This window comes from Cydia amplana, chromosome 15, assembly GCF_948474715.1.
Source record: "Cydia amplana chromosome 15, ilCydAmpl1.1, whole genome shotgun sequence".
NCBI classification, from domain to species: Eukaryota; Metazoa; Arthropoda; class Insecta; order Lepidoptera; family Tortricidae; genus Cydia; species Cydia amplana.
The window spans coordinates 4,693,929-4,719,581 of NC_086083.1; the positions used below are offsets into that span (position 1 = coordinate 4,693,929).

The window sequence follows — 25,653 nt, forward strand, 5'->3', positions numbered from 1 at the left end:
AATATTGCTACCACTGTACAATATATTCAATTCAATTTATTTATTTAAAGGACAACAATGGCCCATAATGGTTAGTAACAATTAAGATTAAAAACTAAGTGTTAGTGGAACAAAAAAATATGTAACACCACTTTTTTTTTTAAGTTATAAAATCCTGGTTACGTAATTAACATACATTTTTACATTATTCTAAATTTTAAAATCGCGATTACTCAAAATGTTACTAAAGTGACTACCTATAGATGTTTTTTCCGTGTATATACCCTTCATATTGATTGTGTTACTGTGACAATGTACGCAATGGGTAGGAAATTATTTGACTGTACCACAGTATAATAAAGATTACTAGCATACAGTATGGACGCTCCCTGCCTCCCGTTGAAAGTGCCGCCCACCCGCTGAGACCCGCTCTCGGTTACCTCACAGTTACCCTACAATGTCTTATCTCACTCACAGAAGCATGGTACGCTTTCACCTACACAAGCTTAGGCTGTGTGCGTAGGAACGCGTTTGTTTCATACATTTGATCGCCAGTGTCCGAGGTGTGACTGTACCGATACGCGGAACTGCTTACAATCAATAAGGCCTGACCTTGAACAGGATAACCTCATCGGTATTTAAAGTGAGCCTACTCGAGCGATTAACAGGAGTTATAGGGCCTATCGCTCAACGCACACTGCTCCAAACTTAGGATATTAGCTTCCGATAATAGCTAGGGGACTGGGCTTACATGGGCCTTGACAGCGGGACCTTGGACGGTCAATCGTCTACAGCGACGGTAGCACGGTGGCATTTTTATCGCTTGTCACCATGCCTGTCACGTTCTAACAAGTATGTAAGTGCGAAAGTGACGGGCATAGTGACAGGCGATAAAAATGGAAACATCCTGCGCCCGCATAATAGTGGGGATCCGTTACCTACCTATTCGGTATCGTGTTCTGATTAGGAAAAAGCAGAAGAAAATGTTATTGATGCAAAAAAAATCTCGAAATAAAGAGGAAACTAAAAATAATATGGAAAATAATAAATACCCCAGTTTCAAATTTTAAGTGAGTAGGTACTTAAGTATTTTTATTTCACTTTCAAAATGAAAATAAAAATGGTACCATTTGATTCCTTACATTTTACCTACCTTTTAAACATTTTCACCCCCTTAGACAGCAGCCAGAGATTTATAATTTTAATACAGTACCTAACACAGTACCTAGTCTTTTGTAAAAAAAATTGAGGGGTGCCCCAAAAATTCTGATAACATAGTGTTTTTTTGATCCATCCTACTACGACGATACATGCATATCTTGCTCCTAAGCCTGACATATTATTTTTTTATTGTTATTCAAATAAGTACCTATGGTACATTTTATAAAATGTTTAACAAATTAAAACTTACGTCTAACGGTTTACGTTGGTGGTATGAACAAAGCTTTTATAATAAGATCGATGAATGCTCCATATAAACCTCAGTGAAACCACAACACCCGCGTACTGTACTTCGAAGGCCGACATTGAATATTGGATGGTACGGGGATAAGTCCGGCTTAAAGATCTGTTAGATCACGTGCATTATTAACGTGACTTAACTTTGCAACTTTGGTAATGGCCATGTTGTTTGTATCCGTTCTAGTTTTGCTTTTACGTATTCATCAGTACTTTTCTTTTCTTTTTTAATCTGTTCATACTGTGAAAATGTTTTTTTGCGGGCCTTATTACCCTGCTAGTGTTTAATAAGGCCCAAAATTGTAATTTTAAAAAATTTGAATTTGTCAAGGGTACAGATATATTTTTATAATTATTGTGATTTGTGAAGAAACTTAGGGTTATAGGGATTAACTAAAATTAGGGTCCCGTTTTTACCCTTTGGGACCTACGGAACCCTAACAAGTCTTAAATTGGTCATAACTTGAATTCTGTACAACTTTTACCAGGGTCATGTTAAGTTTGGGATAAGCTGGTTCATTACCTGCTGTAAAATTTTCTCTGAATAATCATCATACTATACATAAATAGGTGTATGGCTTGTCCTGCAATCATACTGCAAAGTTTTACTTGAGTTTAAAGTATAAATTACTAGAACTATCAAAGTAACTTTGTAATGTAAATACGCATTAGGTAGGTAGGTAGGTAAATATAAGCACATAACTATTCGTTGAATGTTACTAGGATTAAGTATTCCCTGTCTAACTATAAATTTAATTATGATAATACTCTGGCCACCAATGGGACGCATTTAAGTTTTGGATTATAAATTACTATTAAGAATCCATTAACTAAACAAGAGATCAAAGAGCGAGTTAAAATATTCAATTATGATACAATTTAACATAAATTCATTTTGAGTTGACATAACGCGGTATAATGTAACATTATAACGCGTGACACACCGATCATGAGAATTATCCAAACAACATGAGCTGGTAAAGGCTCTCATTGTACTTCAAAAACTGATAAGAAAGTTGCATTTTATCCACACATTGTGTGGCAAAGTATCTTGTTCAAATGTAACTGCCATCCGGAAATAGGTACTTTTCCAAATAGAAATATATTTTTACAGTTCCCGTTCAAAAGTATCTAGTTGTTCTCCATATAGAAAGTATAGAAACATACCTATCTCTCTATATAGCTCCTTTTGTTAAGTTATGAGAGGGAGATTGTTGATATTTTATTGACTTATTGATATTTTTCATCTTCTTGATAACCAATTAAAATCTTAGTGTTATACAAAGTGTTAACCGTGCTCTCTCTATGGTTCAATATTATACATTCATCTGAAGAACTTTTGTTCACCATCCCTGCCGTCCGTATACGCAGTGACAGATAGGGGAGTGTTAATAAGAAGGAGAAATAAATCATCCCAGACGCATAATTAAATTTTAAATCATTTTTATTCACACGTAAATCAGGAACGGCACTCGGTACTGACAGGAAATGGGTTCTGTGTGGCCTGACTTTGAGTAACATGCCGTAAACCAAAACATTTTACAAGCCGTAACGGGAGCATTCCAGAATAGTGTTGGGTACACGACGTTATTTAACTTCTGACAAAGCTAAGAAGCCGATATTTGGCATGATAACGTTTGATAAATTACTAAAATTAAAATTAAAACTTCTACTGGGTGCTCTTTATTTCGTTGAAGTTATATTTTTCTACTGGGCACCCTCTTAATAATGTGATATGTACCATTAAAAAACCAATGCATTTTTATTAAGTACATTTTAGGGGACGCTACCGCAATATGAAAATTCGTGAGCCTCCTTACAATATTTTTTTTCCATTTTTCATTGTGGAACGACGATTCTACGTGTACTAATGAACTGCAACATTGATAACAGGTTTTTTATTAATATCCTTTGATCACTTATTTACCGACTCTAGCTAGTCTATCTGTTACCACCTATTACTTTGCTATTGTTTGTATAGTTGGTACATACATGCACAAAAGCTTAAATGGAAATGGGCCGGCCATGTGGCTCGAATGGACAGGACTAAGTGAACAAATAAAGCCACCTTCTGGAAAGGCCCTGAAGGCCAGCGAAGGTCGGGCAAACCGACAGAACGATGGGTTGACGAGATCAGACAGATAGGCGGAGACAGATGGAGACATGAGGCGCAAGATAGAGACAAATGGAGACAACTGGAGGAGGCCTTCACCCTAAGAGGGGTCCTTACATAATTTAGGTTAATAGATAATAGTAAATAAATTTTTAATTTAATTTTCATTATATTAACAAATGATATACCTAAGTGATAATTTAACTGTTGATAAAATAACTAATAATGAATGCATGCAAAATTATGTACTTCAAATAAGGAATTAAAAGGCTTTTTATTTTATTTTATTTTATTTTTTATTTATTTATTTTATTCTTTATGATCTAAACCAAACTACAAAAGCTTTAAAACTATAAAAGCTTTGTTTGACTAGCCAGTTTTTAAGCCTTGTTTTAAAGGAACTAAGCGTTACCGCTTCTACAGTGACAAAAGGTGGACCTAATGCCACACGGCATTCTCTACCAGGCCAGGTTAGGCCAAACAGAGAAGCATACTACGTCACATTATACTTCGTTTTTGTTAGCATTAGGAAGAATCTCTTTAATTGTTAAATAATGGAATTATCTAATGTACTTAGTTCAAAAGTATTTAGCACACTCTTACCTACACTTAAGTACTTTTGACTGCTAGTCCTATAGTTGTATAAGTTGTATTGCCTAGATCTTCCTAGCGATAAGTAGATTACACGTAAAATTTTCCTTTATTAAAGTCTAGCTGTAATTATCTAGCGGGGAAATTCTTAATATAGAAGGTTCGATAGCATTAAAATTTCAACGGTCTTCCAGACTATCGTCTGGTATCTGCGTACTCGCACCTAGTACCCAGACAAATAAACAGAATGGAGTGGAACAAGTATTTGTGCGTAATTTACCTACAGTTAAGATGGCTAACGCAAAATTGGAGTTTTTAATATTGAACTTTCAAGAGACAAGCCATGAAAAAATCACTCGGAAACTAGATTATATTTGCAAGGGCAAGTTCAATCAAAATCTTACTAGGTTAAAAAAGTACGCTCAATAGAGTTTTGTACGGGACACTAAAAACCGGCCAAGTGCGAGTCGGACTCGAGCACGTAGGGTTCCGTACCATTACGCAAAAAACACAACGTAGTTTTTCCTCAGTCACCCGTGTAGTATCTTCTTAGTAGTTTGTGGTCACCCATTGACCACGAACGCTGTAAAGGATTCTAAACGTCGGAATGTAGTATAAATTCAATATAGGTACGCGATATAATCCGTTTTAGTTGTTTTATTTCATGAGTAAGTATCGCGGTAACCAAAGACAATATAATTATAATTTATTTTCAGTTTTCTATAGCAACCCTGCACATAATTTTAGTATGTATAAAATAGCTAGTGATATTGCCGAGGGATCTGACAATCAAAATTATACATACGTACTGTTCAGTACTTTAACTTGAAATTCGGAAGACAGATATAAAAGAAAGACTGCTACGTATCGACGTTATCGCCAGCTCTGTGTAATGCACCATGTAATAGAATGTCGGCGCCCGGCTCTAGACTTGGTAAATCGAACATCTTAGATTCCTGACTATCTGTTTAATTCGTTGGGAAAGTTTTGTGTTCGATTTAAAAGCTCTAGTTGTACGGTGCAAAGCATCTTTCTCTGTCACTCTAATTACGCCTTCATTGAAATAAAAGAGATAGATCCCCGCAATTTGCGAATATCGGTTTTCGCCGTAGACCCCTGGGCAGCTAAACACTAAAGGTTGGTTTAAGAAGATCAATAAATACCCATTACACAGTCCATGGGAGCCCGCGGGACCCCAAAAACACTATAACGGCAGTTGAAAAAAGTTCGCAATTACGGCGTAGTTCGCACAATGGCATGAATTAGTCCGGTGAAATAATGCGGGGAAGTTTCTGCGCGTGGAGTTTGGAGTTGGGATTTATCCTTGTTTTTGTATGGGTGTTGATATTACGAATAGGGTATTTTTTTATAGCCTATATTGTGTCCCACTGCTGGGCAAAGGCCTCCCCGTCTTTCGCCACTCGTCACGGCTTTGTGCATGCTGGAGCCAATCGCCATAGAATGAGTCGAGGGCATTTTATTATGAAAAATGCAAACAGGTTTATAACACCTGATATCCTCGCAAGTCCCCACCACTCAGTACAGCCGTCAGTACTAAATTCTGTTGTACCCCAGTACTAAATTCTGGGTTAAAATAAATCTAAATTAAAAACCGACGAAATGAATGGACAGGGACATGACAGTATGATAGGTTTCGACTAATATGTAGTAAAAAAAACTCACACGGAAAACAGTTTTGGCGCGACAACCATCGAAATCCAAACATATTATTATTTTTTAATTCATAATATAAATATGCACATCGAAGGCCAACAATGTCACCACCGAAGCCACAACAAAGCCAATTAATACAGATGATCACATTATACGGAACGGGGTCCCTTTGTTTCCCATAAAGTTTTAAGTCATAATGTATTGTTTGTCATATTATAAGTAGTCCAAAACTGAAACCGTTAACATTTCTGGATTTTCTTAAGGTTATCCTATAGATAGGTTAGGTTAGGTTTGTTTTATGGCAATCCTGAGCCCGTACCATGAATTATTGACAGTGTCAAAACTGACATAAACGCTTTCGAGAACGTAATTTACTTTCTATACATCTCGCTTGCACTAATATGCGAGTACGAGCGAGATGCATAGAAAGTAAATTACGTTCTCGATGGCGTTTATGTCAGTGCCAAACTGGTGGTAATGGTACTGAAAAGTAACGCGTTACTTAACGTAAATTATGACTAACAAAAATGCGGGCAAACAATATATTATGACTTGATACTTTATGGGAAACAATAGAGATACGGAACACGGCGTCAAAATTTTTGAGTCAAAATAAACAACTAGATATTAAAATTTTGGCTACAACAGCGAGTTTCACCGTTCCACATCGCTGGATTTGGCAGAATTTTACCATGGAAGCATTTTAAAAGCATTTTTACGATGAAAATAGCAGTTATGTGAATAAAGTGAATAAAAATATCGCACTTCAGGCAGAATGCTATCAAATAGGTACGATTGATACTTTTGGTGACGCCAACGCGGATGGATATTCACTTTTCGATACAAACTCTAGGTATATTTCGTAAAATTACATTTTATTTGGATGGGCAGTAGGAAAATATTTAAATGTGTACCGGGTTTGTGACCGGATGTTTACAAAACCTGAATCAAATTCTTTTTTCCTGAATTGAAATAGAAAAAGCGATCGTTTCTCTAATAGTTCAGTCGGTAGTATCTGGGTTCGAATCTCGGTTTGTATCTAAGTACCTAGTATGTATTTATATCTATTTAAGTGTGTATACGTAGCCTAGTACCCATATTATAAACTTTGCTTACATAGTTTAAGGCTAAATGAATCTGGATAAGATTGTCCCCAAATACTATTTGATTGAACTTCTACTGATTTTTGTATCAAATTAGCACATATTCTATTCTAGAACTTACTCCTGGCTTATACAACTTTCAAACCTCCAAGAAAAGAGCGTACTCCCATCTTAAATCTCGGCAACGCACTTACAACTTCACTGGTGTTGTCCATGGGCGACGGTAATCGCTTACCATCAGGCGATTCGTCTGCTCGTTTTCCTCCTTTATCATAAAAAAAAGAATAACAATGTGAATCAAATTACAGCTTATACTACTTACAATAGACTGGAAAATCCTTTACAATATAAATGAAATAGACTGTCAAGCCAATTGTGCCCGCAGTAATTAATCCAATCTTCATTAATCCTTCATATAACTTGCTCAAATATAGGCGTTATTTCCTAGTAATAAGGGCGAAGGATAAATAATTCATCTTTCAATCATGTTGTGAACGCAACCGGTACGTACAACGGTGGTTTGTTCTCCATGGTGCCCAGCCCTAGTAGCACGGTCGCATTTTTATCGTTTATCACCATGCCTGTCACGTTCTAACAAGTATGTAAGTGCGAAAGTGACGGGCATAGTGATAGTCGATAAAAATGGAACCGTGCTGAGCCCGCTGACCAGGCGTCGCTCACTCCGCTATATCGTCACCCACACCAATTTTGGTGTCTAGCAATAGTAAGGTAAACGTACTGGTACTCGACGCGGTCCCAGCACATATCATCTTGAAACTTAAGTCATTGTCAATAGAGGTGACAGCAGGGTGTCGGGTCTCTATGGTTTCCCAAATACTTTTAAGCTATAATGTATTGTTTGCCCGCATTTTCGTTAGTCATAATTCATTTGGTTCAGAAACACCTCACTTTTCAGGATTGCCATAAAACAAACCTAACCTAACCTATCTATAGGATAACCTAACGAAAATCCTGAAATGTTAACAGTTTCAGTTTTATGACTAATGATAATATGACAAACAATACATTATGACTTAAGACTTTATGGGAAACAACGGGACCCCCAGGGTGTCGTCTATTGGGCATTAGCATGTCGAGCACTAGTACGTTTACCTTACTTGCCGCGCACCGCTAAGGGGCTGTTCATAAATTACGTCATCTATTTTTGACGATTTTTATTATGCGTATTACTATAGCTCCATTTTAAATTGGAATACATTATTTTTGTAGCAGTAGCCTTAAAATCCCTTCTCACCCCCCTCTCCATTCATAAACCACCTCTACCCGCGAAACCTACTCACCCCGTTTTACGGTACCTTTTTAAACAAGCAATTCTTGTTTGTTTATATATTTTTAGATTTCGATGAAATTTGCTATATGGGGGTTTTCGCGGCCGAAAAACCGATCTAGCTAGGTCTTACCTCTGGAAAACGTGCATTTTTGAGATGTATATGGTCTCCCAGATATTTAAACTAGTTAAGTTAGTTATTCGCAAAAAGGCACCTTTTATATTTATAATAATAAAAGGTGCCTTAGGTATAGATAGTGCCAAGTGGAACATTTAAGGGTTACCATTGTCCGTGGCCGGCGCGGTTCAACCCTTCGACCGCCCATCTGTCAAACTGACCGACAACCGACTGAGTGGGTTTTTATTGCCGCCGCGGCAGTTGCAGGGTTATTCACTGTATTGAATGGGCATATAATAGGTATATTTAGTAGTTATATAGCTCTACCTACCATTTTCGAAAATTTCCCTTGTTTTTATATGGGGTATGAAAATTTCCATTTCCGAAATGGAAAGATGCTCTTCTTGGTAAAATTTTCAAAAATTCCAGGTAATTTCCAACTTTTTCGATAAACACACACCTGTCATTTTAATAATACGAATAAAAAGCAAAAAAAAAAAACTATTGACAATGTTCATAAATGCCTATAAAGCCTTAAATAGTTGTTAGGTAGCCATATGTCACTTTCTCGAATCAAATCGGCCCCAATACAAGTACTGTTTGAAACTCTTGTTACCAGTACCCTCACCATGAGTTTTACGCGGCCTTAAACGCTAGCGACTGCGTCAACTCATATATAGGGCATCTCGCTTGCCCCAATATCAGTACGCTGGAGATGCATTGTGAGTTAACGCAGTCACTAGCGAATATATCAATGTCTAACTCGTGATAAGGATACTTGTTCATTATACACAACATTATATTCAACTCAGTGAATTCAAAACTCCCTCATGCGAAATTAGTCAAAATAAAGTAATTATCGTGATTAACTCAAATCACCGGTGAATATTCCCATAATAATAAAGAAGTTAATTAACAGTAATGTCTGTTCTGTTTACCAACACCCCCTCAATAGGGGAGGGGGGAGGCTCTGCTGAAACCGCGACTAAGGTTATTAAACTTAATAACGAGGCTTTTGTTTATGTTTGTTGAGAGGGTTTATTAAATTACATGTATATGCAATTAAGATCAATGAAAACAGGTTACGTTTTATACATATACCTACTAGCGACCCGCCCCGGCTTCGCACGGGTTACACAAAATCTGAACAAATTAAACACCTAAACCTTCCTCAAGAATCACTCATTGATAGGTGAAAACCGTTTTAGAGTTTATCGCGAACATACACACAAACAGAGAGACGCGGCGGGGACTTTGTTTTAAAAGGTGTAGTGTAGTGATACACACTTGTAGAGTCAGCAATGTCAACACACAATAAAAGAAAAATAAGAATGTAATTAGTATTATATTATATATATAATAAATAGTAGTACTAGGTACAGAAGACTCACTCTCTAACAAAACGCGTCTGTTACCATCAGCACAGATATGGCAGCAAGGTGGCGACAGCGCCACGCGCGGCTTATGGCTAGCCACCAAAATTGGTGTGGAACGGATGTACTTTTAGCTACCTAGCAAACCGACGAAATCGCGGAGTGAGCCACGCCTGCTCATGGCCACAGACTAGCCGAGGCGAAGACGTGGCCTACGATGGAGCGAGCCTGCCCAGAAGGTGCCTGTTCACCCTTGATTTGAAGGTTGAGCTCGGAAATATAGACGCCGGCAAGGAATTCCATAAAAATAATTTAGTAATCTTAAGAGGTAAGCGGGCCGCTAAATTATAATATGTGGACGATGCCTAATATGCAAAATGAAGACAAAAAAAAAATCCACGGAACTACCCTATCGTGCCCTCAAGTCGTAAGATAAAATTTTATCACATCATCGTACCGACCCTAATTTTAAATAACGCTTTTTAACACGTTATCATTTGTTACGGAACCAACGCTGATCTTAAATTCCTTGGAGTTTTATTTTTAACTACGCTCTTCAGTCCCTTCTCAGTACAATTTTACTTCACATATAAGATATAAAAATATATCGTAGTTTAACACAGAGTTAAGTACTAAGTTACTTTGAAATAACTACAGTTTTGAATGGTTCACGGTTAGCTTCATTAGACCGTGATTACTTACTTTTTGTATTGTATCCTGGTCGACATAAGTCTAACACTGATTTAAACTTTCACTATTTTTACACATTATTAAATTGTACAACGGGATTTTATCGCGTGTCTAAGTTTTAAAATTTACCTCCGACGTTGTCCCCGTGGAAGACTCAGTCTTTTCCGAGACCACGGGGACAAATCCGTCCTCGAAACGTCGGAGGTAAATCTTAACACTTAGATACTAAGCTATAAATCTACTTATACTAAGATATATAAACTAAGATATAAGTCTACTTTAAAATATTTCACCCAAATCTATTCCGACATTTTTGCGGGCTCTTTCTGGGTTCCGAACCATTAGCAAGTACTTTACTGTACTGGGTAATAGACTACGGAACTGCACGCCGACGTTGCAGTTGGCGTGCAGTCGTGCAGTCGGCGTGCAGTTCCCATACAAATTGTAATCGGGATGCAGTCTGTCTGTATCGGCCCTTAAATGATAGATAGAGCCATATAGGCCATATTCCACGCTGTGAACAGACAATGAGTACCTAAATCTTTTTGCAATACATAAGTTCCAGTTTATATCAAGCAGTAAAGTCTGTTAGCGATACTACAATTTTTTATATAAATATAAAATGGAAAAATTCACCACACTTTTGGAACACAGGTCCAATCGCTGCTACCAACTGAGCTACCTTCATAAAAAAGTTAAACTAATGCATTAAGGAATGTCTCAGTTACAGATTGGGCAAATATTAATGCTTGTACGCCAGTGTTGGCCGAAACGTTAATGCAATTGAAAAAGTTGGCCATTAACCATTATAAATTGAACCTTAAACCGTAACGGACGAATACAGTTTACGGTTCAATTTATATTGGTTAATGGCCAACATGTTCAATTGCATTAACGTTTCGGCCAACACTGTTGTACGCCAGTTCAAACTCCAAGTGTACCTATGTCGACTCAATTTCACGCGATTTTTTTTAAATGTCGCGTAATGTTTTTTAAAATAATTATAACTAGACAAGCTTCGACATTTAGAATAAAATCGCGTCAAATTGAGAATATTATTCTTGTCTAGTTGTTTCGATCACGTCTCAGATTTGATCCCGTACAGGTAATATCTCTAGTGTATCACATAAACGAGCACATCTATTGCCTTCCCGGGAGAGCGTCTGCCGATAAATCTAGGGTTTATTCCTAAGCTGCCAATTTTCACAAACTAGCTGCCCGATTCGAACTTTAAGATACGTCAAATAAAATAAGAAAAATGACATGTTTGTTCCTAATAACCTCTGATCTGATCCTAATTTACTTTGAACGCCCTCTGTAGGACGAACATGCTCAAAAATACATGATCCATTCAAAATAAATACTTAATATAAATTCATATCGAAACAGTGCATGAAAAGATAATAATAAAGTGACTTTGAAAGGCGAAATAACGAAATCTGCATGCATATTTAATAAAAACGAACATCATACTTTATATTTCTTCTATTTTGCTTTGGATTTGCCGTAAAAGTTTTTATACAATATCACAGAATAAGTAATAGTGTTTCATAAAGGAGGGTTAAGGTGACGTGACGCTCCGAGTGTCTATAGGCGTTCCCAGAGGATGATTTCAATACAAAAGTTAAGTTAAGATATGTGATTTAATTGGTTTAGTTTTGAAAAATGGTTGGTACACATTTAATTACACAAACGGGTCTACCGCGCGATATAGTTTCATTGTTTACCTTAAATACTGTTTATTGACAATTAAACATTAAACTTTAACGGGTAGCTGCAATTTCTTTGTCTACCCCGAACATTTTTATAAACTAATTTCGGGTAGTTCAGTGTTGTTTTATTTATATCTCCGAGCCAAGAGCCAACAGGAGTGGTCATTTCTCCATACAAACGTACTCGACTGTTTCCTCCGTGGGTTTTGAAGCTAGAGCAATGATTTTTTCAACACAGATTAATATTGTCAATATCTGTGTCGGACCGTTTTGCTTTTTTTGATATTTTTGTTTTTTAAGGCGCTAGAGCCCTTCAAAAATGGCCAAAATGGCTTAATTGACTATGCAGCAATGAGAGGCGTGGTATTCAAAACTGATATCAATTAGCCAAAAAAGCAAAACGGTCCGACAAAGATAATTTCATTACCATTTAGATCTCAAAATTTCGTCACATTTGGTTAAGTTTTGGGGGAGGAAACAGTCGAGTACGAAACGTCGTTTTTTGAGATTTTTATGCAGGGTTTTTCGCCTTGTCCTTATCGCACTAGTTTTAGGAGCCGCTTTCATTAGCGAGACGGGTATGTTTATCTAAAATAGAAAGATTTTACCTGCCAATAAAATCCATATTGTGGTCCAGAAGTCCTCTCCGGTGTTGTGAGAGAGCGTTTATTGGATTTTTGATGAATATTTGCCTCAAATAGCCCATCTGATGACTCCTTCCTGCAGTGACGTCACTTCCCCTGCAACAAATTTCACAGCCGGCGCCAAATAACTGGTTCTTTTACCGCCATTCAACAGGGCTCGGTTCGATTCGAGCGATTATTCGTCATTGCGTCTCACCAGGTAGGCCTTAATAGGCCCGGAGAGGACTTCTGGACCACAATATGGATTTTATTGGCAGGTAAAATCTTTCTATTGTGGTCCCTTCGTCCTCTCCGGTGTTGTGAGATCTGTCTGTTATCACCTGGTGAATGGCTATAAAGATTAAATGTAAACAAACATCTAGGAATATGATTATATTTATTAACATAAGCACAGGCACATAATTATTTCATCACCAATTCATATCCTAAATCAAAATATTTATTTTAGCCTAGAATAAAATCTATTAATTAAATTGGCTGAAAAAGGCGAGCTACGGCTGTATCGCTTACTGAATCGTTACTAACGATAAATTGCCGTCTGTAAAAATTATGAAAAGTATTCTCACTTCTCCAATTCCCTCTTAAGAGAATTTCATCAATAGGGAAATTATTTATCCAGTTGGAAGAAGACACTGCTGATCTAGTGCTCCCTGCGGAGTGGTTGACTCCAGCTTCATGCAAAATAGATTTGACCCAATTACTAATCATCGTACGAGTCGCGGCTCTAACTTCACCTCGACATGTTACAAATAGAGCAGAAATCGTACCTCGTCTCTCAGAAGATAGCGACAGTAATTTTCTAACCCAAAAGACAGGACTTATTCTAAAATCAGGATGATCCAGTAGCTTCCAACCAGACTGACGATAGGTTGCCGAATCAGTCTTAGACCCAAATATTGGGTTAAAAATTATTTCCGATCCTTCATTAATCATATTATTAGAATTAATATCTAACAGTGTAAGGTCGTGAACCCTACGTCCAGACGCGAGTAACAATATTGTGGCACATCTACGAGAGACCTCGAACAAATTATCTAGATCTGATATATTGTTTTTCAACCAATCTACTACTATGGCAGGGTTCCAAATAGGAGCTTTGCGATTACGAGGTTTAAGCAAAGCTACAGCCTTCAATACGTGTTTAACGATCGTATCTTCACTCAGTTTTTTATTTAGGTAGGGTTCGCAAAAAGTAGAGATAACTGATTTATGCAAAGCAATAGTACTATATGCTAAACCTTCCTTAGTACTCAAGCCAGATAAAAATTTTGCTAATTCAACAGCCTTCGGAGTATTTACAGAAACATTATTCTCTGAACACCACCTAACCCACCTATTCCATGCCGGCCGGTATGAAGACAAGGTAGAGTCGCGCCAGCTTGATTTCAGTAAAGAACGATCCTGTTCCGACCAGGAAGTTAGAAGGGACTCCCACCCCCAACTAGCCATGCTTCTAGTTCCAGTTCCCCTAAGTTCGGCGGTGGACGTCGTGTGGTCATGTCGACTAGGTGGTGATATAGGTTCACAATTTTGATCGGATAACAAAGAGCTCGCGCGCGTAAGTCGCTCATCCAGAAGGTCCTTTCCCACCTGGGAGTTATTATGATGTATCTCCCTTGGCATTGGTTCAGGTGTGCTAGGACTCGAGGCATCAACGATGGTGGCGGGAACACCCATGCTAGGTCGTAATGCCATCGTCGGCTGAATGCATTGCAAAACACTGCTCGACGGTCCAATGGGTCTCGGCTTACATACCTCGGGACTACATGAGCGTTCCGCGACGCAAACAGATCTATGTACGGCGTGCCGAACGCTTGAAATATTCTGTGACAAGCCTGCGACGATAGATGCCACTCCGGGAGAGGTCGACCGCGAGATAGGCGATCTGCGACTGTATTCAGCATACCTGGTAGATGTTGAGTTATCAGGCTCAATCGAAGGTCTTTCGCAAAAAGAAGGATCTTCCGGGCTTCCTCTAATAACTCCATCGATCTGGTGCCCCCCTCGTGTTTCAGGTACGCAAGAGCTGTGCGATTGTCCGACTGAATTAATATTGTGGAATTTCGTAATACGTACCTGTTCGCTCGAATTGCTTCGTATATTGCATGTAGCTCCTTCAGGTTTGAGTGCCAGAACCTCTGCTCGCTGCTCCATGTGCCTGAGAGGATCACGTCGTTTAACTGTGCCCCCCAGCCATAGCCGGCTGCGTCCGTGGTAAGAAAGTTCTTTATGAGAGGTTGATGAATTAACGAATGCCTCTTCACGTTCTTTATCCACCATACCAAGTCTCGCACTATTGGCCCTGGCAATTGTCGGAGGCGACAGGGACTTGACCGCTGAAGCTCGCGACTTAAAACTTGAAGCCTGCGGCAGTGTAACCGACCTAACGGAATTACAAAGCTCGCGAAATTCAACCTCCCTAGGAGGGACTTTACCCACCTGGGAGAACGAACACCTCGATTCAAAAGCCTTTGAATTTCTGACAGTATTTTGAAAATTTTCTGCTCCGGTAAGAATCTCTTGTTGCGCGCCGTGTTCCAACAAATTCCTAAAAACTCGAGGTGTTTGCAAGGCACAAGTACTGATTTTTCGAAGTTCAATGTCCACCCTAGGTATTGTAGGAAATCGATAACGAAGGTTATTAGAGGTTAGAAGGTTAGGACTGAAGTAGGAACTGGCTCTGGTTCGCGATAAGGAAGTCGTCTAAGTAAACAATTACGCGTATTCCCTTCTTTCGTAACTTCTCTGCGACGAAATTGGTTAACGTGGCAAACAATTTTGGTGCACAAGCCGCCCCGAACGGCAAGCAAGTCATTTGGAAGATCTGACCTTGAAATACCAATCTTAGAAATCGACGGTGAGAATTGGCGATGTTCACGTGAAAGTAAGCCTGACTCAGATCTATTTTTGCTAGGTAATCTCCTGGCTGCAGAAAATTCGGGATGTCGAAATGAGATATTAGGGAGAAGCGACTTACTTTTAGGTATTCGTTTAAACTTTTGAGATTGAACACAGGACGATTGCCCCCGCTCCCCTTTTTCACTAGGAATATTTTTGACAAATAACTTGGCGAATGAGGTACAGGTTCTATTACTCGGTCTGTTAACATTTTTGTTATTTCCTCTGTCATGTCTGACGACGGCTGGATTTCGAACTTCTTTACTATATTGGAACTCGGCCAAACCAACGGAGGCTTTCGGTAAAATGGAAGACGTACGCCTGAAATAATTTTTAGAATTGTTCGATTTGCTCCTATCATTTCCCAACGACGACGATATAACGTCAGACACCCTGCCCTGAACGCCCCCGAGTCAGAACTCTCGGAATCGCTTGTTTCGATCGTGGTAGCCTGATCGCCGTAGCTGTCCACGTCTAGGTTCTTGCCTATCGACTCTAGGGGCACGGGACTGGTTGAAGTCGTACGCAGGGAAACTGGGGAATGTTGGCTTCGATCGAAAATTAAATCGGAAAGGAGGTACCGAAGGTTGGAAATAACCTCTGTTGGCGGCCGAAAATCTAGGGAATTTCTGGTTTTTACGCGGTTTGTTCTGAGCGGGGAATACTTTATTCAAACCACCCTCATTTTTAAGAAATTCTTTTAGCTTATCCGCCTGAAAAAGATTCTCGTAAGAAGGGGGTATCTTTCGAAAACCAGCCGCGGTCACAGTATCCGTTACATTCTTTAAAATCTCACTTCTACGATTCAAAACAACATCAGCCCGTTTTCCGCAAAGAATTTGCAAAATATCATTAGTGCTCTTGTTGTATTTATCGTCCTCGATAAATAAATCTGTTATTTTATCTTTCAAAGACACCGCAGTAATATTTTCACACTGTCCTGCCCACTTCAAAATATTTTGCAAACACGTCTGCGTATGATCGCGATGAAGAAGAAATGCATGAGTTAAAGAAGCTAATGTCTTTTCAAATGATGCTAAATATTTCGACTTATCATAATGACGCAATTCGTCATTCGTTTCCAATTCTTTGAAACCTGGCACCGCTAGGAAACTCTTTTGAATATCAAAGAAAGATATGTCAGCCCATTCCCGAGAATCGAATCGTTGCAAATTCTTCAATAACTCAAACTTTGCTTCTTCAGCTTTTCCAAAACCTTTGTCCTTTAAAGTAGTATTAAAGTCTTTAAAAGTCACACTTTCTAACGGCGCTTCGTCGTCTGAAGAAGATTCCGATCGATTCTGGGATTGGGTTTCCGGATGCATAGAACGTTGAATAAAATCAGTAATAGCGTTCACCTGGTACGAGAGTTGGTCAAACCTCGCTTCAAAATCCTTATGGCGGCCACCGCTGCCTTCACTGCTGCTAGCAGAACGAGGGCGCCGCTTCCGTCTAGTTGGCTGCCTTTGCCTGGGTCGAGATGGTCGTTCCTCCCGACCACGTGTCCTCTTCGTTGAAGGACCCTCCTCCACCGAGGATGTAGACGACTTACGCCGTCTTTTGTGATAGTTGTGATCTTGAGATTCAGATGGGCTTCCCATCTTAAGATGGAAATACTACTTAAATTTCAAACGTATATAACACACAATCTACTTTGAGGCACAACCAGCCTCACCAAAAATCCAAAACGCAATGACGAATAATCGCTCGAATCGAACCGAGCCCTGTTGAATGGCGGTAAAAGAACCAGTTATTTGGCGCCGGCTGTGAAATTTGTTGCAGGGGAAGTGACGTCACTGCAGGAAGGAGTCATCAGATGGGCTATTTGAGGCAAATATTCATCAAAAATCCAATAAACGCTCTCTCACAACACCGGAGAGGACGAAGGGACCACAATATTTAAATCTCAGCTCCCGTATCCTCTTAACGGACTTAAGGTAAAAACAATGAAACTAGGTATATATTGTACCGCGATATCGCGGTAGACCCGTTTGTGTAATTAAATATGTGTACAAAACGCGAGAGTTTAAATAAATGGTAGGTACATTATAAAAAAGTTGTCTCGAGACGGGTAAGCGATGACAATAGTCTTGGCCCCGATACAGTAATAAAGTCCACAGCGCTTTGTACTGATTTTTACTGCCCAATATTTTTGTCCATAAAACGGCTACAGATCCTTGTATGGCGGGTTGTGTTTTTGGGTTAGGTCAGCCTAAGACACAATACCTTTTCAAATTATCTACGCTTTTGGCAGTAAAAAGCCACTCCCGACGAAAGGAGTGCCTGGCGTCCATTGGCTCGTTGGGTGAACGATATTCGGAAGATTGCGGTGCGGGTCACTTCTGGATGAGATTGGCTCAGGACCGGGATGCTCAGCAGTGGGCGATGAAAGGCTGATATGATGATGATGATGACAATTTACCAGATATTATGTTAGGTACTTTAATGTATCATATTTATTGTTTTTTTCTGAACATTGTTTTAAAATGAAAGCGTAACTTAGATTTTATGGAGGTGGCTAGATGCGCGTGACTCTCAAATTTAGAGCAACCTTTGTGCAGCAGTGTGTAAAATTTTGTACATTACGATACAAGTGCGAAAAATAGGAAATTCGCAACGAGTGGCCATACGACACGACATCGACACGAGTTGCGAATTACATATTCGCACATGTATCGTACAAGGTTTTACAATACATAATATATAAATAAATAAATAAAATAAATAAATATTATAGGACATTATTACACAAATTGACTAAGCCCCACGGTAAGCTCAAGAAAGCTTGTGTTGTGGGTACTCAGACAACGATATATATAATATACAAATACTTAAATACATAGAAAACAACCATGACTCGGGAACAAATATCTGTACTCATCACACAAATAAATGCCCTAACACAAATAAATATATGGCCCTTTAAATTTACGACATAGTTACGTAATGTGCAAATTTTCTATCGCACTATATAGTGCGGTAAAGTAGCACCGTATGTAGCTACTGTAAATATTATTTCTCATGTTTCGTTTACAGCAAGTTAATTATTAATCTCAAACCAAAACAGAACCCTCATTATTTTCCCACACACTTTTTTTTAATAAATAAAACAATGGCTAACCCAAATCCTGTGACTTCAATGGACCTTTGTTTTTCCGACTGAGCTTTGGGCTTTACGAGCTTTTTGAATGTTTACGACCCAACGTGTTGAAACGTGGAAACAATAAGTATTGTGCTGTTAATAGCGTGATAATACTACCAAAGACAAGTATATAATAATTATTGGTAATCTACATGTACATGTGACCAAAGATTAGTATCCTTACCCCGAGACATATTCGCTAGCGACTGCGTAAACTAACTCACAAATCACAATGAGGTTGGCAACGGTCAAAGGTCTGCATAGATGGCACCATCATAGCTTGACCCTTTTTCTACGAGATTTGGCATCCAGGGCATTAAAAAAAACAAAAATTTGACACAATTCTAGGGATTGACAGGGCAAGCTATGATGGCGCCATCTGCTAAATACTACGACTGGCCAACCCGATTGAATACATTTCCATTGATGCAAGCGAGATGCACTGCGTTGAGTTGACGAAGTCGCTAGCGTTTAAGGCCACGTAGGAGTGTGAGGTACAGAGGCCGTAGCCAAGATGAAAATCGTTTATCAATATCAGTATCTAAAAGTAAAAAATGTATCGGAATGACAGATGCGAAGAAAAGATACGTCATCATAAAAAAAAACATTATTTGGCGTTTTCTAGAAATTTAAATAAAATAAAAAACAAATATATTTTCCACCCAAACTCCACGGGAGCAGGAGTAAAATAGTCCTGCTGACCTGTGCCAAATACTAACCCAATACTTAGGTCTTACGAGTTACCCAGTGTTAAGACTAACTTTGATGTGTTGTGTGACCTCGTTTCTGCTGCTTCACGTTCACAAGGCTGCGCCTAAGTTTACCAGTCCAACGTCATCAGAAGAGCGTACTCACTCTCACTCATCTATGGGGTAAATGGTGTTAAATTTTACTCCGACCAGTGACTTATCTAAATGGGTCTCTAATTGTTTCCCAAATAGTTTTAAGTCATAATGTAATAAGTAATGTATTGTTGACCCGCATTTTCGTTAGTCATAATTTATTTGGTTCAGAAACGCGTCACTTTTCAGGATTGCCATAAAACAAATCTAACCTAACCTAACCCATCTATAGGATATATAACCTGACGAAAATCCTGAAAAGTTAACAGTTTCGTTTTTAGGACTAATGATAATATGACAAACAATATAATTATGACTTAAAAGTTTAAGGGAAACAAAGGGACCCCTATCTAAATAGGTAAACTTACTATAATGGATATGCATATCGTCATGTACCTATATTAAACTTAAACCACAAAGTTTTCTGTGGAGGTTATTTACCAGTCTTTATTATTCACGTCTCTGTTTATGCATAAAGACTTGGTTTTAAGTGACACTGCTTTGATTTCGTTACAGTTCTATTTCAGGATTTTAAGCCCAACACGATGTCACGATTTTCTTTGTTCTTTATCTGAATGAAATAAATTATTCGGGAATAAACATGAGCACTTCTTTAGTCTAATAAAACATAGTCTTCTCTTCTCAGAGTGACACAAGCCTACGTCACAATAACATTGCCACTTTATATAGCGCTATTGCATATTATTATATAGCGCTGTCGCATGATGACGTAGGCTTGTGTCAGTCACGTGGTCGGAAGAGAGTACCAGGCGGAGTATATATTATTATAACATGAGCACTTCTATTTTTTTGTGTCTCGAATAACAATAAGTTCTTGATGCCGTGCTTCCTATTTAATTAAATATTTAGCTCGGCCGTATATGTTTTCGTTACTAATTGCTCCTTGTGACTAACTAGCAGTTTTTCATTGTCTTAGTTACCTATCTCTGTCTCCTGTGTCGCCTCGCCTGTTTTGTCTCCAAGGTAACTGCTAATAAACGTTTATACACTAAAGAACAATAAAACGGGCGATTTTCTTGCTTTTGAGTGTACATACAAAGTGATACATTTTAATTCCACTGGAGTACTTGTGTACTTATGATTAGTATCTTGAGAACTAGACTCACTTAGGTACTTTCTATTAATGTTGTGTTGTTGACAGTAATGACAGTAAATAATACAAGTATTTACTGAAATATAGATTTAATCAGTTTTAATAATAATGTTTTATGTACAGCACTTACAACTATATAAAACTGGATGTCTACAGTAAACATTGTAAAAATATCGTACATTGTACATAGCAGTAACTCAAAAACTGAGTGGAATTTTTACATTGACAAACACGAGTACATTTCGACAGGTATAATGGTCAATAAAGTTATTTTAGGCCATGTACTGACGTGTCTAGACAATCTAAATCATCCCCGGTAAGCCGTCTAAATCATGTTGTAAAAAATAAAAGTTCACAATTTTCGATGTGCAAGTAAAATGGAATTGTCAACTTGTCAAGTACTTGTAAATAATAAAAAAAGATAAAGAATTGCTACGTATAAAGCACGTACAAAAAAAGCACCAGTAATAACTGAAAATTTACAAGTTAACGCAACTCATTAACTTACAACTATATTTACCTCCTTGACCGCCCAGTAAATAATTAAAAAATAAAAGATACAAAATCATCGTGAAATGATAGACGTAGTTCATATTGTCTGTCATATTGCTAGTGCCATAAATATTTGAACAGGATCAATACAAATTCCGAGCGATCAAGTTTTAACACAAAATATCTTAGGAACCATGTAGCGCATGTGCACTTATTAGCGACCATACAACAAAATGTTTAGGTAAAGAAGTAAAATGTTGAGTATATAACAAATATTATCATGCATGCCAATATTACATCGTAAAAGGCATTGGTAACATGAACACTGACGTTCAAACCAACAAACGTCGGAGGAGTTACATTGTAAAAACGTGTTTGACAATTTACAAGGAATACAAATAACTAGTTATTATGTCGATAATGATAGAAACCTGTTTAACCGGGATATACCAAAAAAATGTGGAAACTAAAATGGTATTAACTTAGAAATACCGAAGTTAATTATTTTAGTAAAAGAAGAAGTTTTTAGAGCTCACAATCACAAAATAATGTTAAAGGTATATTTAAAGATATTAGTTACGATATAATTGGATTTTAATTGAGACAGTTATTTTGTGAGTGTCAGTAAATACTACAGTTTATTATGCCGATTAATCACACTTTGAACTTACTATTGACGTCATCAATAGATAAAAAGTGTCTAACAATTCAGTCTTCCAAATACTATCTAGGGTTAATCAAACCATGCTAGCAAACTATGAACTGTAAAGCTACGGAATGGAAACACTATCGAATGCTGGTAAAGGAATGTCAACACAACAGACTCCAATTTAGAATAATCAGTCTTGAAAATGGATGAAGAGACATTGCAAACCTGGCAAGCGAATTTATAATTAGCTACCATTATGTACCACAAATAATAAATACTTAAAATATGTAACATACGGTGTACAACTCACGACTTGCATTATATTAAATCACTACAGGATAGAGCCTTAATTAAAATGGTCCATAAAATTTGGATTGTACGCAATTGTAAAAAAATCTAGTACAGAGTTTATTTACACGAGCACCGCGAACAAATTTTAATAATCCGTTTGCACATCATCGAGTCACTGATAACACTTTAAATCACTAAAAGCTCATTGGCACTTTGGTAGTACACTTAGTCTTAAACGCACTACAACTACACTTCCGTGCCATCCTCTCCTTCGTCTTCGAACAAGGGTTCGGTGGGGTTAGCCTCTGCCGCCGGCTTTTTCTTCGGTTTCGGTGGTGGACGCGGTGGGATCTTACCACTTCTGCCCAACGTTCCTGTTTGGTTCATAGACACATTGCTCTCGTTCTCTCTCTTCCTCGGATCTTCCTTTGAAGGCGATGACACTTCCTCCGCATCAGCCCTCGGACGTCTTAAGGATCCAGTTTCAGGTTTCTTGCGACTCAACGTGCTGGTATCTGACACTTGAGATTGAGAGTCTGAATTTCTGTTTTCGTTGTACAAGGTCTTTCTCGGCTCAGGTTGAGGTGTCGAAGTATTCTTTGCAGCCCAACTCATTCTTGGACTCATAGGTTCCTGAGGACCGGGAGACGAGAGCATGTTAGACATCTGAGACGCGACGCTATTACGAGGATTGTATTGTGGTACAGGAGACGGCGCCGGTTCTTGTTCTTCTATAGGAGCATAATATACTTGGTGGGGCTGATGGGGTGGGTATGCCGTAGGTGTGGCCGGCAATGGTCGATTCCTCATCGGAGAAAAGGTCGGTTCTAAGCCAGTCTTATTTAAAGACAGCACTGAGCTTCCGTTGGCCGTAGTCCTCAATCCCAAATTGTCGTATAGCGGTTCTTGAGCCTCAGCGCTTGGTAAAATTTGTGTGCTAGCAGTACTAGACCAACTTGGAACTCTCGGTCGTCTTGGGATAGTTACGTAGCCCTGTCTCGGCGTTACAACTGGTGGCGTGATAGGTGCCGTGAAAGGAGATTGAGAGCGGGAATATGGTAGCGTTCTGAAGAGGTTTTGATTGGTCATTCCGTAGATGGGTGAATGGATGGGACTGACTGGGTTCAGTTGCGGTGGCAGTCGGGTGGTGTCTGGAACAGTGGAAGCGTTGCTGGCCGCTGGTGAGATTTGCGCGGCTCGTGCAGGGAACGATAATAAGTCCGGGGGATAAGCGGTTCTTCCATATTCAACGTTGAGGGCGTCCTGTGACCTTTTTGGCTGGTGATCAAAGTCGAGTGACCGCTTTTCGTCGTCAGTGTGCGCTGAAACAATAGAAATGTGCATTCAAAACATAGAAACTCATTCAATTAATTTACTGCGAGTAATGAAGTCGGGCATGAATAGTGAGTAGGTAAAGGAAAATAATTAGTGACCTAGTAAGTTTCCAGGCACATAAAGTGGCACGAGAACCGTAATTGGGCCGTTTATAGCCCATGATAAAAGTATAATAAATTAAATGTAGCAATTATAATTATCAGACTTAACAACGCGGTGAAATCAATTAAGTTATGTACTTAATGTCCAAGTAGAAACTTTATCAACACAAAACTACCTAAGTACGTACTTTAAAGGAATATGAAAATGTAACTTTGCAGACTGTGATTAGGAATAATTATAGAGTGTTTAACTTTTATTTAAAAAAATACAGAATGCTTATTTTTCTCCCGGTAATATTTTGCGATGCGGATATTTTATAGGTTACATTACACCAAGCAACTTTTACTTACTAGAGGACCCAACCCCGAAATCAAGAATAAAAATTGGCCGTTTCATACATTTGGTATTTTGGCTAGTCAGATGTTGAACTTTTCTATGGAAGAGCCAATCTTTTTTCGCGATTACGGTGTTGGCCCATAGTCAAAGTTGCGTAGTATGACCTATAATATTCAAATCGAAAAATATTGCCGGCAGACAAAATATAACACAAAACTGTTATTAATACTATACTTATATATTTCAGAAAATAACTTACCGAATACATTCGAATCATTGTCCAGCAATGTTTTATTCAACTCCGACATCTCGGTCGCCCCACTCATGATCGAAGGCGGGTTATCGTATCTCCGCGGAGGCTTCGTCACGGGATTCACTGCAGTGATCAAACTCTTCTCCATCTCCGGTATAACCGAACCTTCAATTAACGCCTCTCCGTTCGATGTATCCGCTTTTTTGTCAGAACTCCGTCGCCGGCAGCAGCAGTAGCATAGAATAACTAGTAAGATCAGCAATATCGCAGCTGTGCAAGATACTCCAATCAAAACTGGCAGCATGTTACTATCGAAACCAGGTGGCACGGGAACGCCGGGCGGGGTGTGAGCTACTGCCAACATGACACTTCTCTCTTCGACGCCACCAGGGTTTCTAGCCACACACAAATATTCACCGCTGTCAGTCGTGCCAGAAGATATGATGGTCAAGTTGACCCATTTGCTGTTTTCATCATTGCTCTTACTCAGATAATACTTCGATTCACCCTGAATTTTGTAAGTGCCATCGATTATTTGAGAATTCAAAACCCAACTAACATCTGGTAAAGGATTGCCGTTGACTTGGCAGGATAGTGTAATATTTGTGTCATGTGTTTGTACGGTCATGCTGGCGGTGGGGTACACGATGCTTGGTCGACAAGCGAAATCATTGGTATCTAGTTCTTTCCATAACTTTCCTTGAACTTTAGCAGGTTCTGCGCAAGCCACAGGAGTTGTGTATAAATTCTTGCTTATTACCCAATTTCTTAAAGGCTGTAAGTAACAGTCGCATTTCCAGGGGTTATCATGAACATCTAAACTAGTTAGCGCGGTTAATGAGCTAAGGGTATCGATTTTAAGCGACTCAAGGAGGTTATTATCCAGCTTTAGATTATTTAGCTTAGGTACATTCATGAAAGTCTTCACACCGATATGTTTAATCTTGTTATTGCTCAGGTCAACCTTTTGTAAAAACGGTAGATTATTGAATAAGCCATCGTCGAGGGTCTCAAGTTGGTTATCGTTGAGCAGTATCCATCTAATCTTGGCAGTTTCTTTGAAAGTATCAGAGTGTAGATCTTTGAGGTTGTTTTTTGATAGATCGAGTTCAATCATGATAGCGAGACCGCTGAGACCATGTTTGTGAATGGTTTGAAGTTTGCAGTCTCTGAGGAAGAGTTTCTTTAGATTGTTAAGTTGGGCTTCTTCGAAGGCGCGTCGGGTGATTTCGTAGAGGGGGTTGTTTGAGAGGTCTAGAATCTGTATTTCGGTGCTGAGGGTCTTGGGGAGGTCGCGGAGGCCGGCGTTGGAGCAGACGGCCTGCTTGTTGCCGCCGGCCCACACGCACTTGCACTTCTCGGGGCAGTTGGCGGTGAAGTCTGCCGCGGCCGCGGCCACGACGCTGAAGATGAGCAGCTTTTTTAGACACTCCATTTTTAATCTGTAACAATAAAA

The 25,653-nt window shown here is 38.8% G+C and overlaps 1 protein-coding gene across 1 annotated transcript in view; it reads right to left on the bottom strand.

Annotated features, from left to right (window-relative positions):
• Positions 1-20,811: 20,811 nt before the first annotated feature.
• The window catches only part of LOC134654495 (uncharacterized), a 244,805-nt gene continuing 239,963 nt past the window's right edge, over positions 20,812-25,653 (bottom strand). The window contains exons 3-4 of the mRNA XM_063509939.1: positions 24,204-25,639; positions 20,812-23,493 (exon numbers count right to left, since the gene is read on the bottom strand). Coding sequence (XP_063366009.1) covers positions 22,418-23,493; positions 24,204-25,632 — 2,505 coding nt within the window. The 5' untranslated portion in view covers positions 25,633-25,639 and the 3' untranslated portion in view covers positions 20,812-22,417. The remainder of the gene's footprint in view (positions 23,494-24,203; positions 25,640-25,653) is intronic.